The following is a 17,698-nucleotide window of genomic DNA, read 5'->3' as shown; positions in this document are numbered from 1 at the left end:
CCTGCAGGGGAGGGCACAGTGGCAAGAAGGGAGGAAACTCAGAAGGGCAAGGACAGAAAAGAGGAGGCCCCTGGGCTGGCAAGTGCTAGCATTTGTTGAGCAGCTTGTTGCCCACCAGGACCACGCCCTGTTGAGGACGTTGAGGTCACCAACGTTTCGGCAAATGCTATCTCAGTGCGGTGGGCTTTGCACAAGATCCAGCATGCCACTGTCAGCAGGGTTCGAGTGTCCATCCTCCACCCCAAGAACCCCGAGGCACTGTCCACTGAGGTGGACAAGAGTGTGGACCAGGCCACATTCGGGTAAGAGAGAGGTCTCAGGGACATAGGAGCCTAGTGTATTCTATCTCTGCACACCTGCCGTTCTTCCCCTAGGTGAGGCTGGGGCCTCTGTGAGCCAGCCTTGCTCTGGGGGTTCTGCCAGACCTGGCCTGGCTTCCAACCACCATGAGGATCAGCAGCCTGGCAGTATTGAAAGAAGCCCACAAGGTGGGGGAAGCTGTATGGTCTTGGGGCTCCTCACACAGATCAAGACAGCCTCAGTCAGGATGGGATGAACCCATGTAGGAAAGCTACTAATCATAGCAAGCCCAAAAGAGAATGGGGCAAGGAGCCTGGCTGTGTGCTTCCATGGTTCCTGTGTCCACACCCAGTACCAGCTAAGGACACCTCTGAGGACAGGCGCTCAGGCCAGCTCAGTGAGTACATCATGGCAGTGTCAGAGGCAGTCACAGCTAGTCCTGAAAGGGTCATCTGGAAGGCAGGCCTGGGAACACTCAGTGAGGCTACAGGGCCCATCCCTTTGCATCCTTTGAGTCACCACCAGAGTCTACAGGTACGACTTTGTAGAATTGCCAAGAACACTTTTTCGAAGCATGCCTTGTTCTTTCTATGTAACCAGATGGTCACCCATGCTATGGACAAGCTGGGTTTGTCTTTTACCTCCATCTTGTCACAAACTCCTTCCTTCCTTGTTGCACATCTTTCTGTGTCTCTCTGCCCATCCTCCAAGACTGCTGCTTCAGTCAGTCTAATACATCTGCCATTGCATCTTCTTGTGTATCTGTCTGCTTCTTTGCCCTTTGAATGTGCCACATTTCTTTGTCTTTTCCTTAATTAAAACTGGGCATTTGGACTAGAGAGATGGCATAGTGATTAAGGTGCTTTCCTGCAAAGCCTAAGGACCCAGGTTTGATTCCCCAGTGCCTACGTAAGCCAGATGCACAAGGGAGCACATGTGTCTGGAGTTCATTTGCAGTGGCTAGAGGCCCTAGTGTGCCCATTCTCTCTCTCTCTCTAATAAATAAATATTTTAAAAACTGGGCATTTGGTCCAAATGATAAGGAACTCTAGATTTATTCTCTCCTTTGATTAGCTGTCCCTGTAAAGGCCAGCCTGAGGGAGTCAACCAGGTCACCGGGCCCTTGGCATGCCAGTCACTTTCCTACTTAACCTGAGTGAGTAGCTGCTGTTGACTGTCCTAGTCCTTGGCTCTCCAGATGGAAAGAAGAGAAAGCTGGGGGTGGTAACTGGCGTTAAAGTTCTGGAAGTTACTTCAGCTTGAGGGGGAGGCACTAATAACAATGGAAAGGGTGCAACAGTGGGTCTCTTGTCCTACTCGGATCAGAAGCAACAGCTGGAGACCCTTGACAACTTGGGAAAGGCTCCTTCATGCCCTCCTGTCTTCTGTAGGTTGCTCCAGAAGCCAGCTGCTGCCCGGGGTTGCAGGGTGGTAGTTGGACGCTCCTCTACAAAGATAGAATTAATGATAGAAATTAACTCATTTCCCACCCAGCCCTCCTCTGGGTGTTATAGATCTTCCACAGAGTTCAGAGTGGCAATGAAGTCACACAGACAGACTCTGCTTCACACATGCTGCCCAAGTGGGAGACAGATTCCAGTGCTTCCTAATCACCGTCTCCTCAGAGCCCTCTGCTCTGTCTCTTACATGTTGCCATGACTTTTCTTGATTTATTTTCTAGTGTCTTCCAAAGGACAACTTGAGGTAGTTTACAGAAGAAATACCAATGGAGCCTAGGCTAGACACTGGGTCATGGGCTGTGTCAGGGTCCCAAGGGCATCCCAGCCAGGCGTTCTGGGAGGACTTGTCGTAGACTGACACTGACAGCTGAGATCTACCACAGAGAAAGGACACAAAGGGAAGGCAGCACAAGAGTAGTACCGTAGGGTCTGAAGAAAACAGACATTAGTTCCCACCTTCCCTCCTCTCTATAGGTCTGCAGGACACACTCCTGTCCCAACTAGACTGTGGGGTTAGAGGTGAAATGCTGCAGCCAGAGGGGTGGTCAGGCTCAATGGCCAGAGCTAATTCTGGAGCTGATCACACAGCACCCTCTGCCTGTGTGTGTGTAAGTCCCGGTCCCTAGAAGGAGAGCAGGTGTGGGTGTTAACCATGGTGTTTGCACAGACAGTCCAGGGGCAGGGTGTCCTCTTCTCTGGGAGGTGGTAAGATCTCTGAAATCCTGATTCCCAGATGCCAGCCATGGCTAGCTGTGCAGGTGGGCCTTAGTGAGGAGAGCAGCCCACATTCACAGAGACATCCAGTTGCCCCATTTCTGGTCCCCCCAGCTGAGCATCTGTGCTCAGACCACACTGTGGCTGCTCCCAGACCTTCTGCACTCCTCCCTAGACAGTGTAGGGGTTTCCCAACCCTGAAACCACCAGGATCTGAGGACCACAGATCTGCCCCTCATGGAGGAAGCCTACACTATCACCAGCAAAACACATCCACTTCTGATCATGCAGAGCTGGCCACAGACCTCCCGATGTTCCTGTCCTCCTCTCCCCCACTGTCAGGGCACTGATGCCAGGAAGAAAATACACTGTGTGGTTGACCACCCTCAGTGGACCTGGAGGAATGGAGCCTCTCACCGAGAGCCTAGCCTCAGCACCACTGCATGTGTGGACCCGTAAGTTGACAGTGCAACTCCTGCCCTTGGCCTCCTGTCACACAGCACTCCTGGAGCCTCTTCCTGGCATCTTATCCTTTCCAAAGAATCCATATGCCAGAACCCTAGCCTTCGGTCTCCTGGAGCTCTCCACTGCAACTGGGGTGGGGGGAGATGCCCACTGGAGACACTGTCCAATGCTGTCCTTAGCACCCCAATACTCGTGGCCATTCCTTGATGTGACCTCTATAGAACACTGACCAGAGGGCCTGAAGAGCACTCTGGGGTGAGGATGCCCACACTGCCCAGGGATCATAGGCTATGTAACTAACCACTTCCTGGCCGCTCTCCCTGGTGTCACTGGCCCACAAGCTCACCCCAGTTTGTGGACTGGGAGAGGGAGGCCAGGATCTGTGAGGAGTGGAGGATCGCATAGAAGAGGCAACTAGTGGAATGACTCTGCCTCCCAGGGTTGTCCATCTAGATCCCTCAGACACTCGGGGAAACTTGGTGGAAGTACAATGACCTCTGCGTACCACACTCCACACCACGCCAGCATGACAGCTTGTCCACAGCAACCAGACCTGCCTTCAGATGTAGTCCCAGGATCTTAAGTTGCACATTTCAGATCTTCAGTTGTGTCCAATCAGATGCCCACAGCCCTGCCTTTCACCTCCCGCTGACCATGCCTCATACAGGGCCCCTGCCTCCAGCAAACCTGACGGCCTCCCGAGTCACAGCTACCTCTGCCCATGTGCTATGGGACACCCCCACTCCAGGCGTCTCACTGGAGGCTTATGTCATCAATGTGACCACCAGCCAGAACACCAAGAGCCGCTACGTCCCCAATGGGAAGCTAGTGTCCTACACAGTACGTGACCTGCTGCCCGGACGGCGGTACCAACTCTCAGTGACAGCCGTACAGGGCACGGAGCAGGGCCAGCTGCACAGTGAGCCTGCTCACCTCTACATCATCACATGTGAGTGCTGCGGCAGCATGGCGGGGTGCGGGGTGAGCAGGACTCGGTCCCAGCGCTGCAGACTGCAACTCCCAGGGTGTGGCACCCCTGTCCAGGAGAGGAGGGTCACCCTGTGGATTCCAAAACCCTCAACTGGCATGAACCCACTGTTCTGGGATACTGCAGCCTAGAAACAGGACTAGTATGAATGGAACGGAAACACAGGTGTGAAAGTGGAGACTTATCACCTAATGGGCGAGGAAGAGCATACTGACAAGGGCGTGAGTGATCTTGGCAGAGCACGTCAGGCCTCACCTTGAGCAGTTCCCCAGGCTAATCCCAGGAAGCTGAAACAGCTGCCAAGTGGCCAATAAGGGTCGGGCGTGACCCATGAGGAGTCACTGGCTAGAAGCACAGGAAAGAGGACACAGGGCCACAGGAAGCCTGAGGACAGGAAGGGATGCCGAGAAAGAGGACAGCAAGAGCAGCTGGAAGGCCGAGGCTCACGAGGCCAGGTCTCTTCCCAAGGACAGGAGGCTCTGCTGGGACTCACAAGTGTATCACGTGCCCTGGTTTATATTCTTTATTTCATTTTGGGTTTTTTTTTTTTGTTGTTTTTTTTGAGGTAGGGTCTCTAGCTCAGGCTGACCTGGAACTCACTACGTAGTCTTGGGACAACCTTGAACTCACAGCGATCCTCCCACCTCTGCCTCCTGAGTGCTGGGATTAAAGGCATGTACCAGCACACCCAGCTCTTGCTTTTTTGTTTGTTTTTCAAGGTAGGGTTTCACTCTAGTCCAGGCTGACCTGGAACTCATTATGTAGTCTCAGGGTGGTCTTGAACTCACGGCAATCCTCCTACCTCTGTCTCCCAAGTGCTGGGATTGCTTACATTCTTAAAGCTCAAAGTGCTGATGTTTAAGTCAGGTTCACATTGCTGGTAGAAATCACCCAACCAAGAGCAGTTTGAGAAAAAAAAAGGTTTATTTTGGCTTACAGACTCAAGTGGAAGCTCCATGATAGCAGGGAAAATTATGGCATGAGCAGAAAGTGAACATCACCCCCTGGCCAACATCAGGTGGACAATAGCAACAAGAGAGTATGCCAAACACTAGCAAGGGGGAGCTAGCAATAACACCCATAAGCCTGCCCCCAACAATACACTGCCTCCAGGAGGTTTTAATTTCCAATTGCCACCAGCTGGGGAGACTAGCATTCATAATAACTAAGTTTATACGGGACACCTGAATCAAACCACCATAGCTGAGAAGAGTTTTGGCAGTGCAGGGAGCACAGCATGCAGAGAGTGCACAGGACCAGGTGGAGCCTAAGAGCAAGGCTGGTGGCTGCCTGAATGGGGCTCCAGCACCCTCCTCTCCTCCAACCCATGAGGCTGGACTGTAAGTACAACATAGTGGGCTGAGGATGGCTCCATGGTTAAAGGCACGCACTTGTAAAGTCAGCCTGGGTTTGATTCCTCAGTACCCAAATAAAGCCATATGCACAAAATAATGCATGTATCTGGAGTTAGTTTGCAGTGGCAAGAGGCCCTGGCACACCCATTCTCTCTCTCCCTTTCTCTCCCTTTCTTATACACACTCTTTCAAATAAATTTTTAAAAAAAGTAAATACAACACAGTGAGCACAACACAAGCATACTACACTCTCAGACCCAGCCCCTCCCCCCATACCAGCTAGAACGTGCCAGTTTAGGGTTCTGCAGAAGCACAGGATGACCCTCCATCAGGCACACCTGCCAGGTGGAAAAGCAGACGTGCCTCTGTGAGCCGATCACTACAACCAAGTCCGAGCCTTGAACAGTGGCATAAAGAAGGAAGGACGTCAGCTTTGCCCTACTCCTGCCTTCTCATAGCCAGGAGCTTTCTGTACTCTCCTCTTTTCTTCTCTTGAAGCACTTTAAGTTCTATCTGAAATCTAATAAAATCTCTCTAAATATTAATCAAAAGAAGGAAGTAACCCAACCCAATAGACTGAGGGATCCCACTGGGGTCATAAGGGCCTGTGCCCAGCTGTGGGCTTCAGCTGGGGTAACCCATCAGGAAAAGTGACTCAAAGGAGAGTGTGTCCCCAGCCCAGCCACTGCTGAGTAGATGGAAGAATCTGCTCAGGGAGAAGGCTGGAGCCTCCCAGGCCAGTGTGTATCTTTGTTGCCGCACAAACATGTGGCTCCTGCTTAGGAGGGAAGAAGGGCAACGTGGGCTTCTCAAATGACATGTGTGTTCCCTTTCCCCCTCTCTAAGCAGGGGCCAGTGTGAACTGCCCCTTTCCTGCAGCAGAGGCAGGGACAAGAGCACAGGGCAGCCCAGCTGATGGCCACTCCCCTTCCTCCCCACTTTTTTGCAGCCCCCAGGGACAGTACTGACAGACGTTGGCACCAGGAAGGACACCATCCACGGGTGCTCAGAAATAGACCAGCTCCTGCACGCCTTCCAGAGCTGCGCCTACTTAATGACCACAGCGCCCCTGAAACACCAATCCAAACACCCAGGTACACGCTACAGCCGAAACCTGGGGTCTCCAGGCTGTGCTCAGCCCCATGACTCTCCCACCGTCTCTGCAGGTTCTCAGAGCTTGTGGATGGAAGAGGAAGAGTGAGTGCAAGGTTTGGTGGCCTGCCCAGCAGATCAGTCACCATGAGATCACGTGAGTGCTACTTCCTCCCTGGCACTGACCCAGTGCTGCGTCCTTCCTGGCACTGACCCCGTGCTGCACCCTCCCTGGCACTGACACGGTGGCCACCCTCGTGTCCTCGCTGCCCTTGTCTCCACCATAAAGAATGATGAGCTGGGTCTGGTGGTGCACTCGGGAGGCAGAGGTAGGAGGATCACTATGGGCTCAAGGTCACCCTGAGACTACATAGTGACACAGGTCAGCCTGGGCTAGAGTGAGACCCTACCTCAAAAAAAAAAAAAAAAAAAAAAAGACTGATGAGATTCTTAAACCCAGGCCTTAAAGAGGATCTTGGCCAGCCCTGCCTCTACCGGACCTGTGTGAGGTTCAGGGCTTCTGGAGTAGCAGTGACCACACTTGCCATCCACAGCGGAAGGGACTAGTGATGAGAAGCCTTCACATTGTCAGTGCAGAGGCCAGAGCTGCAGACTGCTAATGGGACAACAAAAAAGATTAAAAAACACAATGGTTAAAAGTAGGACAGTCAATGCCGCAGCTGCCCTGTGGTGCCCAACAGTGCCTTGATCACACCATGCTTCGTACTGACCTATAGGAGACCTGAGAATGCTTCTCTTACTGCATTTGACTCATGGCCTCGATACGGTCTTTCTTGTCGTGTCCTTACCCCTAATGTAAACATGTGTGATGCTTCTTGCCTGTAGTAGGTAGCATGCGGAATTTAACTGGTTATTCTTGAATTTCCTTTTACAATAAACCAATTTTTATAATCTTCAAAAAAAAAAAAAAGTATGGCAAGAAGTTTTGGAAGCTTTGCTTGCCAAGTTAGGATTCCAAGATTGTTTAGTTCATAGACCAGAGGCTGTGACAGTCTCATTCTTTGCCATTCAAAGTATGGTGTTTGGAAAAACAACTTGCCTGGGAGATTGCAGAACTACCTTGCTATGTGCTGGGGGTGGGGGTCAACAGGCAGGTGATCAGAGTAGGGCCAAAGCAGGGGCCGTGTGGTCACCTTCACCTTCTCCTAGAACCCACCACCCTGGTGCCACTCAAGAACACAGAGGCCCCTGTGCAGGTCCACCTGGCCCTCCAGCTACCTGAAAGCAACAACAAGGACACAGAAAGTAAGTCTGCAGTTTTCAGGGACCTGGAGCTAGCTGCTCTTAGCAGCCATCCAGTGTGGAATCCCATAGTGGGGGGTTGGGAGGTTTGTGGTCTTCCCAAGGAGCCACAGAGCACTTGAGCTGGGAGCGAATGGGGCAAACCACACCACCCTGTGTTATTCTCTATCCCTGTATAAGGGAAAGAGTCCAGGGAGCAGGACCCACCCAGAGTGCAACAGTGTCTGTTGGAAAGACTGGATCATGCTTTCTTCCGAAAGGAGTCTCCCAGATCTTGCCCTCCTTCCAATGCAGCAAAGCCCAGTCTGGGCCACCCACCCCTAGAAGAGTTGTTGAGTTAGGACAGTGGAGATCAGTGAGGAGTGGCTGCTGAGCAAGGCTTACCTTAACGAATGTCTAGCCAGGCTTTGCAAGCATTCAGGGTTACCCATCAGGTCAGCTATTGCAGAGACAGCTAGTTTGTCCCTGAATAGCATCAGGTGTCTCAGCATCAGGTGCCCAGCAGCTCAGTACAGACGCCTGCTTCTTATTGTCATACCTTCTCCCTGTGTCTCCCTCTAAGCCCTCTAGCTCCTTTCTCCTGGTTAACCACTAACTTAAGCTGTATTCCCCAATTACCCCAACCCCAAAGAGGACATGTCCTTGGTGAAGGTGTAAGCCTGAGGGTGACCTCATCTGCAAGAGTTCACCCCCAGAGACATCTGTTCACAGAAAGAGTACTTGTAGCACCAGAAGGTGCATTTGCTCCATTCATCCCCAGGTTCAGCATTCTCCCCAACAGGGGGTTCTGAACCAGCGCTTGGCCTTGTGCACTCTGAGAGGATGGCTGTTTATGCAGCAGCACAGGGGCACTACTTATCCATGTGTGGTGCTCATTATCAAAGGTACAGCACTCCTTATCAAAAGCACAGTTCTCTTTATTGGTGGTGCAGTACTCCTTATGTGTGGTGTTCCTTTATCAAAGGTATTGCACTCTTTACTGAAGGTGAGGTATTCCTTATCAAAAACACAGTTCAGGGCTGGAGATATGGCTTAGCAGTTAGGCACTGGCCTGTGACGCCTAAGGACCCCGGTTCAAGGCTTGATTCTCCAGGACCCACGTTAGCCAGATGCACAAGGAGGCACATGTCTGGAGTTTGTTTCCAGTGGCTAGTGGCCCTGGTGCACCCATTCTCTGTCTCTCTCTCTCTCAAATAAATAATTTTTTTAAAAAATCACAGTTCACTCTGAGGGAAGATATTATTGTTCTTTGAGCAAATGGTACAAACTTTCGCCAGATGGTTTGTGTTATATTGGCCCTTTTAAGTACTAAGTGACCCATTTCATAAAGCCCCAAATAGGAAGGATGTGGGTTTGCTCTACTGGGTCCCCTGTGAGCAGAGATCCAAGATGACCCCAGGGCTGGCTCCAAAACTACTGCCTCCTTGCAGGGATTTTAAGTGCCACTATTAAAAGAATTTTTAATGGCCCCAAGGTGTGCAAAATTAATCATGATCATTTGTTGTCACACTCGGGCTTCCTTTATCAGTCCAGTTGCCTTTGACCACATCAGCCTAACCTGGCTGGAGCTTCTGTCTTACTGTGCTTTTTCCCTGGGTTCACCCTACAAATCACTGCCATCCTGCACTTTGTGTCTGTGAGTCCTTGGTCTCAGAGTGTGGTACACCTGAACAACTGGGGAATATATCTCTGCATATGCTTTCAACCCAGCTCTGGGTCATCTGTGCTGTCAGTCAGGCAGGTTCCATTCTAGGCTATTTCCTGTGTTCTACCATTTTTCCCTTCTGTGAGCCAATGCACACAGTTTAACAATAGTGACCCAGTCCTTTCACTTTGATCTCCCCAATTGTTCTTGGTCCTCTTCATGTCAGCTTTGTTAAATTCTACTTTTTGATTTTACATGGCCAAATTTCAAAGATTATGCATGCCTGCAAAACTCTTATTAGCCCTCACATATGAAGGAGAGTTTGTCAGTATATAAGATGCCAGATCCAGAGCAGCTCTCTCCATTAGCATCTGGAATCCAGTCTTGTTTGTGTTTCCTTGTAAGGATATCTAATACTTTTCTCTGAAAGCAGTTTGTCTTTTCTTTCTCAAGGAAAGAAGATACCCTGATGGCCCCCAAGCACCCCTAAAGCTCTCAGTGGGTGTTTCCTTACCAAGCCTGAGAGAGAAGCAATAGAGAGGAGGCAGGTTCCCAAGACCATAGCTATCATCCTGGAGGACTGTCAGGGCAGGAGTGGGTGCTAACCCTAGTCAGAATGCCCTCCTTACCCCCAACTCCTCACTCTAGCAGGGCTTCTAGATGATTCTGTTCGGTCCCCTATACACTAAACCCATGGACTGAGTGACTGCCTCTAGAAAGACAGGTGGGTACCACCCTTAGACAACAAAAGGCACATGCAGGCCTTGATGGGCTCTGCTGTATAACTCACCCACATGGGAGCAGCCAAGCCCCCCAACCACTGTGTAGCCACACCCCATCCCAAAACGCCATTCTGTTTGGGGGGGGGTCTTTTATAAATATTATTTATTTGCTAGCAGGGAGATAGAGAGAAGAGACAAACAGAATGGATATATCAGGGCCTCCAGCTGCTACAAATGAACTTCAGATGTATGTGCCACCTTGTGCATCTGGCTTTATGTGAGTACTGGGGAATTGAACCCAGGTCATTAGGCTTAGCAGGAAAGCACCTTAATTGCTAAACCATCTCTCCAACCCCAAAGGTGCCCCCACACACACACTGAGATAAGGTCTCACTCTATCCTGGAATTCACTATGTAGTCTCAGGGTGGCCTTGAACTCAGAGAGATCTTTCTACCTCTGCCTCCCAAGTGCTGAGAGTAAAGTCATGCACTACCATGCCTGGTTTTTTTTTTTTTTTTTTTTGAGGTAATGTAATAGGAATTTTGGGGTTCCTTGCCAATGTACCAATACACCAAGGCACCAACAAATTGAGAGTACCCCAGATTCTTGTCTTCTGAATTTAAAGAATTAAAACCCATAAGCCAAAAGGTAAGATTTAGAGAGAATTTATTAGATTAAGAGAAGGAAAGAGAAGAAGGTGCAGAGAACTCTTGCCGTGTGCAGGGCAGGAGGGTTAGAGAGCCCCTGTGGTAGCAAGTCTGAAGTGAGGGAAGCTTACCAGAACCTGAAAGTTCAAGAGCCAGTCAAGAGAGAACTTATCCCCTGGCACGCATCTATTTATAACCTTATTGTGGTGGGGTTTACCTTCAGGATCAGGTGAGCCTGAGAGACAGCTGATTGGTCTGGGCTAGAGGCTGGCTCTGGAAGAGGCCAGCCATGATACCAAGTTGACCAACCACAATGTCAGGATTAGATCTAAATTCTAGGAAAGGGAACCTCTCTCCCAGGAGGGGCACAGATTATTTGTGGAAAAACAGATCTAGGGTACTCCTTTGGGCAAGAGATATGAAGTCAGGTCATACTTTGAACTCTAATGGAGATTGCAAGGACAAACTTAGGGACATTTTTGCCTTTACTTTTGGGGGCATAGTCACCCTAACTTCCTCAGTAGGGTCTCGCTCTTGCCCAGGCTGACCTGGAATTCACTATGTAGTTGCAAACTGACCTTCAATTTACAGTGATCCCCCTACATTAAAAAAAAGCATGCACCCCCTGAGTGTTTTTTTTTTATTTTAATTTTATTTATTTTACGAAAAAGAGAGAATGGGCACACCAGGGTCTCTAACCACTGTAAATGAACCCCAGACTCATGTGCCATCTTGTGAATGTGGTACTGGAGAATCAGATCTGGGTCCTTAGGCTTTGCTGGCAAGCACCTTAACCATTGAGCAGTCTTTCTAGCCCTGAGTGTTTGTGTGTGTGTGAGAGAGAGAGAGACAGTAAATTCAGGATTTAGTGCACATGGCTAGACAAGTCCAGGCTTCATTGGGCAGCTCATAATCTATAGCCATGGCTGTCCCATGCATGGAAGATAGATTTCACCCTTACACTCCTTTGCTCTGAGTAAAAGATGCTGTAAGAATTTCTAGATTATTGTGTACAGAATCTAAAATTCACATGGAAATGCCAGCAACTCAAAATAGCCAAGCAATGCTGAGAAGAGAGGAAAGTAGGAGAACTATATTTCTCATGCCAAAACAGAGCAAGTATGGCACTGCTTAAGGACAGGCATTTAAATTAATGGCATAGAATGTAGAGCCCAGAAGTCAAGCCACACATCCACAGTCAGCTGATTCCCACCAGGGGACCAGGAGCACTCTGTGAGGAAAGGACAGTCTTTTCTGCAAGTGGTGCTGGACAACAATGTCCACACATGAAGTTAATAGTCAGAATAAATCCACCTCATTCCAGACATAGGAGGGTCTCAGGTGTTAATAGCTAAAAGGACTAAAGAAAACATAAGAATAAATCTGGTCAGGCGTGGTGGCGCATGCCTTTAATCCCAGCACTTGGGAGGCAGAAGTAGGAGGATCGCCATGAGTTTGATGCCACTCTGAAACTACATAGTGGATTTAAGGCCAGCCTGGACTAGAGTGAAACCCTACCTCAAAAACAAACAAACAAACAAAAAATCTTCATGACCTTGGACTTGGAAGAGGATTCTTACAATATCAAAATTATGAGCAATAAAAGAACAAAAGGTAAAGAGAACTTTATCCAAATTCAAACATTTTTGTTTCAAAGGACATCACTAAGGAAAAACAATCCTCAGAATGGGAGGAAAAATTGGCAAATAATATATCTAATAAAGAACTTATACCTGAATATGTTTTTTTAAGTCTTTAAAATGAATGAAAAGAGGGCTGGAGAGATGACTTAGCGGTTAAGCGCTTGCCTGTGAAGCCTAAGGACCCCGGTTCGAGGCTCGGTTCCCCAGGTCCCACGTTAGCCAGATGCACAGGGGGGCGCAGGCATCTGGAGTTTATTTGCAGAGGCTGGAAGCCCTGGCGTGCCCATTCTCTCTCTCTCTCCCTCTATCTGTCTTTCTCTCTGTGTCTGTCGCTCTCAAATAAATAAATTTAAAATGAATGAAAAGAAAACCCAATATAAAAATGGAGAACAGGGCTGGAGAGCTTGCTTAGTGGTTAAGGCACTTGCCTGCAAAGCCTAAGGACCCAGGACCCACGTAAGCCAGATGCACAAGGTGGCACATGCATCTGGAGTTCACTTGCAGTGACTAGAGGCCCTGGTGAACACCCATTCTCTCCCATAAATACATAAATTAAATATAGAGGGGCTGGAGAGATGGCTTAGCAGTTAAGGCACTTGCCTACAAAGCAAAAGGACCCAGGTTCGACTCCCCAGGACCCATGTAAGCCAGATGCACGAGGGGCACACACATCTGGAGTTTGTTTGCAGTGGCTGGAGGCCCTGACATGCCCATATTCTCCCTCTCTCTCTCTCTCTCTCTCCTTCTCTCTCTCTCTCTATTCTCCCTCTCTCTCTCTCTCTCCTTCTCTCTCTCTCTCTCTCTCTCTGTCTATTTCTGTATCTATCTCTCCCTCTCAAATAAATATATAAAAATAAAAAAATAAATATAGAAAAAATATTATTGAAAAATGGGAACAGGGCTGAATAGACACTTCTCCAAGGACAATAACAAATGGCCAGTAAGCACATGAACTGACATCATCAGTAGTCAGGAAATTGCAAACCAAAACTATACTGAGATGCTATTTGGTACCCATGAGGGTGGCTGGAATGAAAAAGGCTTGGGCTGGAGGGATGGCTTAGCAGTTAAGGCGTTTGGCTGCAAAGCCAAAAGACTCAGGTTCAATACCCCAGGATCCACATTAGCCAGATGCAGAAAGGAGTGCAAGCATCTAGACTTTGTTTGCAGTGGCTGGAGGCCCTAGTGCACCCATTCTCTCTGTCTGTCTGTCTGTCTGTCTGTCTCTCTCTCTCTCTCTCTCTCTCTCTCTCTCCCCCTCCCCCCCACCTTTCTCTGTCAAATAAATAAATTAAAAGTTACGCTTGCCAGGTGTGGTAAAGGCTCATGCCTTTAATCCCAGCACTCAGGAGGCTGAGTAGGAGGATTCCCATGAGTTTGAGGCCACCCTAAGACTACATAGTGAATTCCGGGTCAGCCTGGGCTAGAGTGAGACCCTACCTTGAAGAAGGGGAAAAAAAAGCAAAACAGAACAAAAGTTAGAAGCCAGGCATGGTGATGTATGCCTTTAATCCCAGCACACAGGAGGCAGAGGTAGGAAGATCGCTGAGTTTGAGTTCCATGTTGGCTTGGGCTAGAGTGAGACCCTACCTCAAAAATAACAGTAAGTTAATGGTGAGCACAGGGAGAAACTAGAACCCTCCATCATTGCTGGAAGTGCATCTTCAGATCATTCCCAGAGAGACAGTGGGACACAACCCTGGGGGAAGTGACCAAGGGATTAGCCGGAACAGCGGTCTCAGCATCTGGTTAAACCATCAGGTGCAAGGCTCCAAAAACCTCACCCTGGATTGCTCAGGCTGTGTGCTGAGTGGTGATTAGTCCTCCTGCTGCTTGAGTGGCACTTGGGCACATCTCATGCCTTGGGGTGTAGCTGAAGGGTGCATGATGCGCACCCCGTGAAACAGCTCTGAAAAGATCAGCTGTACCTGAATCCTATTAGTCCTTCTTTCTGATAAATATGGGGTGAAGAACAAGTTAATGTTATGGGAAACAGTATGTCACATCCAGGAGGGAGCTCCACACGGGAAATGGTCTTGTTTCTTCAGTAAATAAAAGGAGCCAGGTGTGGTGACACAGTGTTGGGGCCTCCCTGAGCCTGAATCTGATGTCTCCTACCTCTTGTTTCCAGGTGCCCCTGGGAGTTGCTCAGAGGATGCCTGTCAAAATGGAGGTACTTGTGTGCTAGGTGCCAATGCTCACAGCTGTGACTGCAGAACTGGATTCAAGGGCAGGCGCTGTGAGCTTGGTAAGTCAGGTCTGGCCACTAAGCTGGGGACTGGCCTCAGAGAAGCTGTTATGACAGCCTATGACATGGCCCTGGGATGCTGAACATATAAATTGGTTTATCCCAAAGGCTTTCAACCTGCAAAGTACCAGGACAGGGACTGAAGAAAGCTGAGGTAGAGAGTATGGCAGGTGTGGAGCCTCAGAGATGAACCATGAGCCATAGGAGTCAGTGGGACCACCCAAGGCACTAGATGAAAAACAGTGTCCATATTGGTACTTGGGAAGTCAAGGACAGGGACAGCTATTGCAAGATGAGGATGCAGGGGCTGTATTGGTGGTGAAAGTGACAATGGAGTTAATGGGAGGGACCCAGGCTGCTTAAGAACACATTTGGACTGAGTACCAAAGGTGGGCTGGTAGAAGTTCCCATGGCAGCCAAATAACCCTAAAGTCACACTAGAAGAAATCCATCCTGTAAACTACAAGGACAGCCTTAACCAGGGCAGTCCCTGCAGATTCTGATCAGCCCTAGGGCAAGGCCCCAAACCCAGTAAGTTACTGGGGTATTCCTCAGGCAGGGGTCTCTCGTGAGGGACAGGAAGAGCCTCTGTGACATCAGCTTTCTCCTAAGTGTCAGCTCTTCTCCCTTGTGCCACAGCTTGTGAAAAGGTGCCCCACCCCTGCACACGGCTATTCTCTGAGACGAAGTCTTTTCCTGTCTGGGAGGGAGGCATCTGTCACTACGTGTAAGTAAGCTGTTTCTGCCTTTCTGCCCTAATGGGGTGTCCTTACTACCTGAAGAGGGATGGTGACTCACAATGGCAGTCTGTGCCCACAGAATTCTTTGGCTTCCAGCTCTGCTGGCTACACCAGAGCCTGCCTTTGTGTTAGATGCCCAAGTACCTGAGAAGGAGAGCCCTTCATTCACAAAAATCTTTCTTTCTATTAGTTATAGCCAGCTTGAACATTTGAAGGACTTTCTTATATTTAACATGTAGGTGTATCTTGCTTATATCCAGTCTGATCACTTATTTTATTAATGTTTAGACCACTTAAATTATACTTAGCATAATGGCTGATTTGGCTGAATTTAAATCTACCATGTCTCCATTTATTTTTCTAGTTATGCCAGCTGTCCTTATTGCTTTTTCCTTTTCTCTTTTCCTGGTTAATTCTATTGATTCAATAATTGTACTTGTTTTATCTAGTAGTCATTCTAGAACTCACAATTCACATCTTCAACTTGTCGCAACCTACCTGGAACTTCACAAGGCTCTTTACAACATGCTTCTACCACCTCCTCTGCAATATCACTTCAGACTTTTACTTCCAGAATTTTGTATTTTTAAATTTTTTATTGAAAACTTCCATAATTATAGACAATAACCCATAGTAATTCCCTCCCTGCCTCCACTTTCTCCTTTGCAACTCCACTCTTCATCATACGTTTTTTTCCCTTTCAATCAGTCTATCTTTTATTTTGATGTCATCATCTTTTCCTCCTATTATGTTGGTCTTTGTAAGTAGGGGTACTCAGCACTGAAATATCTCTATCTACCTTCCAAGGCTCAAGGTCCACTGTGGAAGAGGTGGAGGAAAGAATGTAAGAGCCAAAGGAAGGGTAGGGTTCCTTACAACATGCTCCTCCAAACACAAAATGGCCTGGATACACATGACCTCGCAGTCCCTGTCACTTCTCTGCACCATGGTGCCTTCTGAGTCATCCCAAGGTCACCACCATCTGAAAAGAGAAGCTTCTCTAAGCAAAAGTGAGAGTAGCATTAATATATGGGTATGAACATTAAGAGAAGTGCTTACCAGGCAGTTTGGTGAGCACAATATATACTTTTAGCCAGACACCAACAGACGTTACACCCCTAAGGCTCATGACTACCCATCATAGGTTTTCAGTATCAGGTATATATTCCCCCCCCCCATAGAACAGGGCTCTAGTTCAATTAGAGAGAAATTTGTTTCCTCCCAAACAGACATGCCACTCTTGCACCCACTGGCCAACTCAATTTGTTTTGAGTATATGTGTGCTTGTATTCTCTGTAATTCATTAAGGTTGTATTCTAGGGGTTTTATCTTTTGCCAAATTTGGAACATTTGGTCCATTATCTCTTCATATATTTTCTACCCCTCCATTTCTCCCTACTCCTTCTATTCAACTATGAATGCATTAAATTAATGTCCCATGGGTCACTGTAGCTCTTCTCAGTTGTTTGAAGTGTTGGAAATGGTAGATGTGCCTACTCTATTCTTCCTTGTGGACAGTTTCTATTGCTGGTGTTCAAGCCTTTTTTCTGCCATATCATCCTATTTAACCAAATGATAATTTCACATGCTGTGCAGGTTTGATTTAGATGTTCCCCATAAACTTAGGTATTCTGAATTCTAGGTCTCCAGCTGATGGTGATTTGGAAATTAAAGCCTCTTGGAGGAAGTGTATTGTTGGGGGTGGGTTTATGAGTATTAAAACCAGCTTCCTCTTGCCAGTGTTGGCATACTCTTCTGTTGCTGTTGTCCGTCGGATGTTGGCCAGGAGGTGATACCATCATTTTCCCCTGCCATCATGAAGCTTCCCCTCTAGTCTATAAGCCAAAATAAACCCTTTTTCCCATAAGCTGCTCTAAGTTGGGTGTTCTCTGCCAGCAATGCAAACTTGACTGCAATAGTAAAGTTAGTACTAAGTGGTGTTATTGCTGCTAGAAACCTGACTGTGTGGCTTTTGGCCTTTTGGAACTACTTTGCAAGAGGAATGTGGAAGGATTTGAAACCTTGGCCTAAGAGATGCCTTGCAGTGCTGTAAGTACAGCTTGATGGACTATTCTGGTCAGAGTTGAAAGACCTGAATGCAGTAAGAACTGTGGACTATGAGGTTCAGCTTATGAGGGTGAGAAAGAGCTTCACCTGGACTGGGCTAGAGGCAGTTTGTGTTAGAAGCTTGCTGTTATGAACATGTCCTGAGAACTTATGCAGGACTGCATTGCACAGAAATGAGCTGGTGTAAGCAGAGGGATATGACACAGAAAAAAATGAAATCTTTGGGCAGAAACTGCTGCCTGTTCAGCTGCAATTGTTAGAGAGGTTATAACCTTTGAGATTGGGTCAGCTGACCTGCATTGGAACAAGAATGCAGTCTTTTAAAGAGGTCTGAATGCTTAAGGAGTG

The 17,698-nt window shown here is 48.3% G+C and overlaps 1 protein-coding gene across 1 annotated transcript in view; it reads left to right on the top strand.

Moving 5' to 3' along the window:
* Sned1 (sushi, nidogen and EGF like domains 1) overlaps positions 1-17,698 on the top strand; it is an 80,037-nt gene that overhangs the window by 55,419 nt on the left and 6,920 nt on the right. Inside the window, 8 exon segments of the mRNA XM_045147151.1 lie at positions 119-302; positions 2,817-2,929; positions 3,607-3,888; positions 6,232-6,376; positions 6,449-6,531; positions 7,545-7,640; positions 14,427-14,543; positions 15,183-15,270. Coding sequence (XP_045003086.1) covers positions 119-302; positions 2,817-2,929; positions 3,607-3,888; positions 6,232-6,376; positions 6,449-6,531; positions 7,545-7,640; positions 14,427-14,543; positions 15,183-15,270 — 1,108 coding nt within the window.

Source organism: Jaculus jaculus, chromosome 4 (assembly GCF_020740685.1).
Source record: "Jaculus jaculus isolate mJacJac1 chromosome 4, mJacJac1.mat.Y.cur, whole genome shotgun sequence".
Lineage (NCBI taxonomy): Eukaryota > Metazoa > Chordata > Mammalia > Rodentia > Dipodidae > Jaculus > Jaculus jaculus.
The sequence above is the reverse complement of the archived record's forward strand: the minus strand, read 5'-3'. Positions and strand labels throughout refer to the sequence as shown.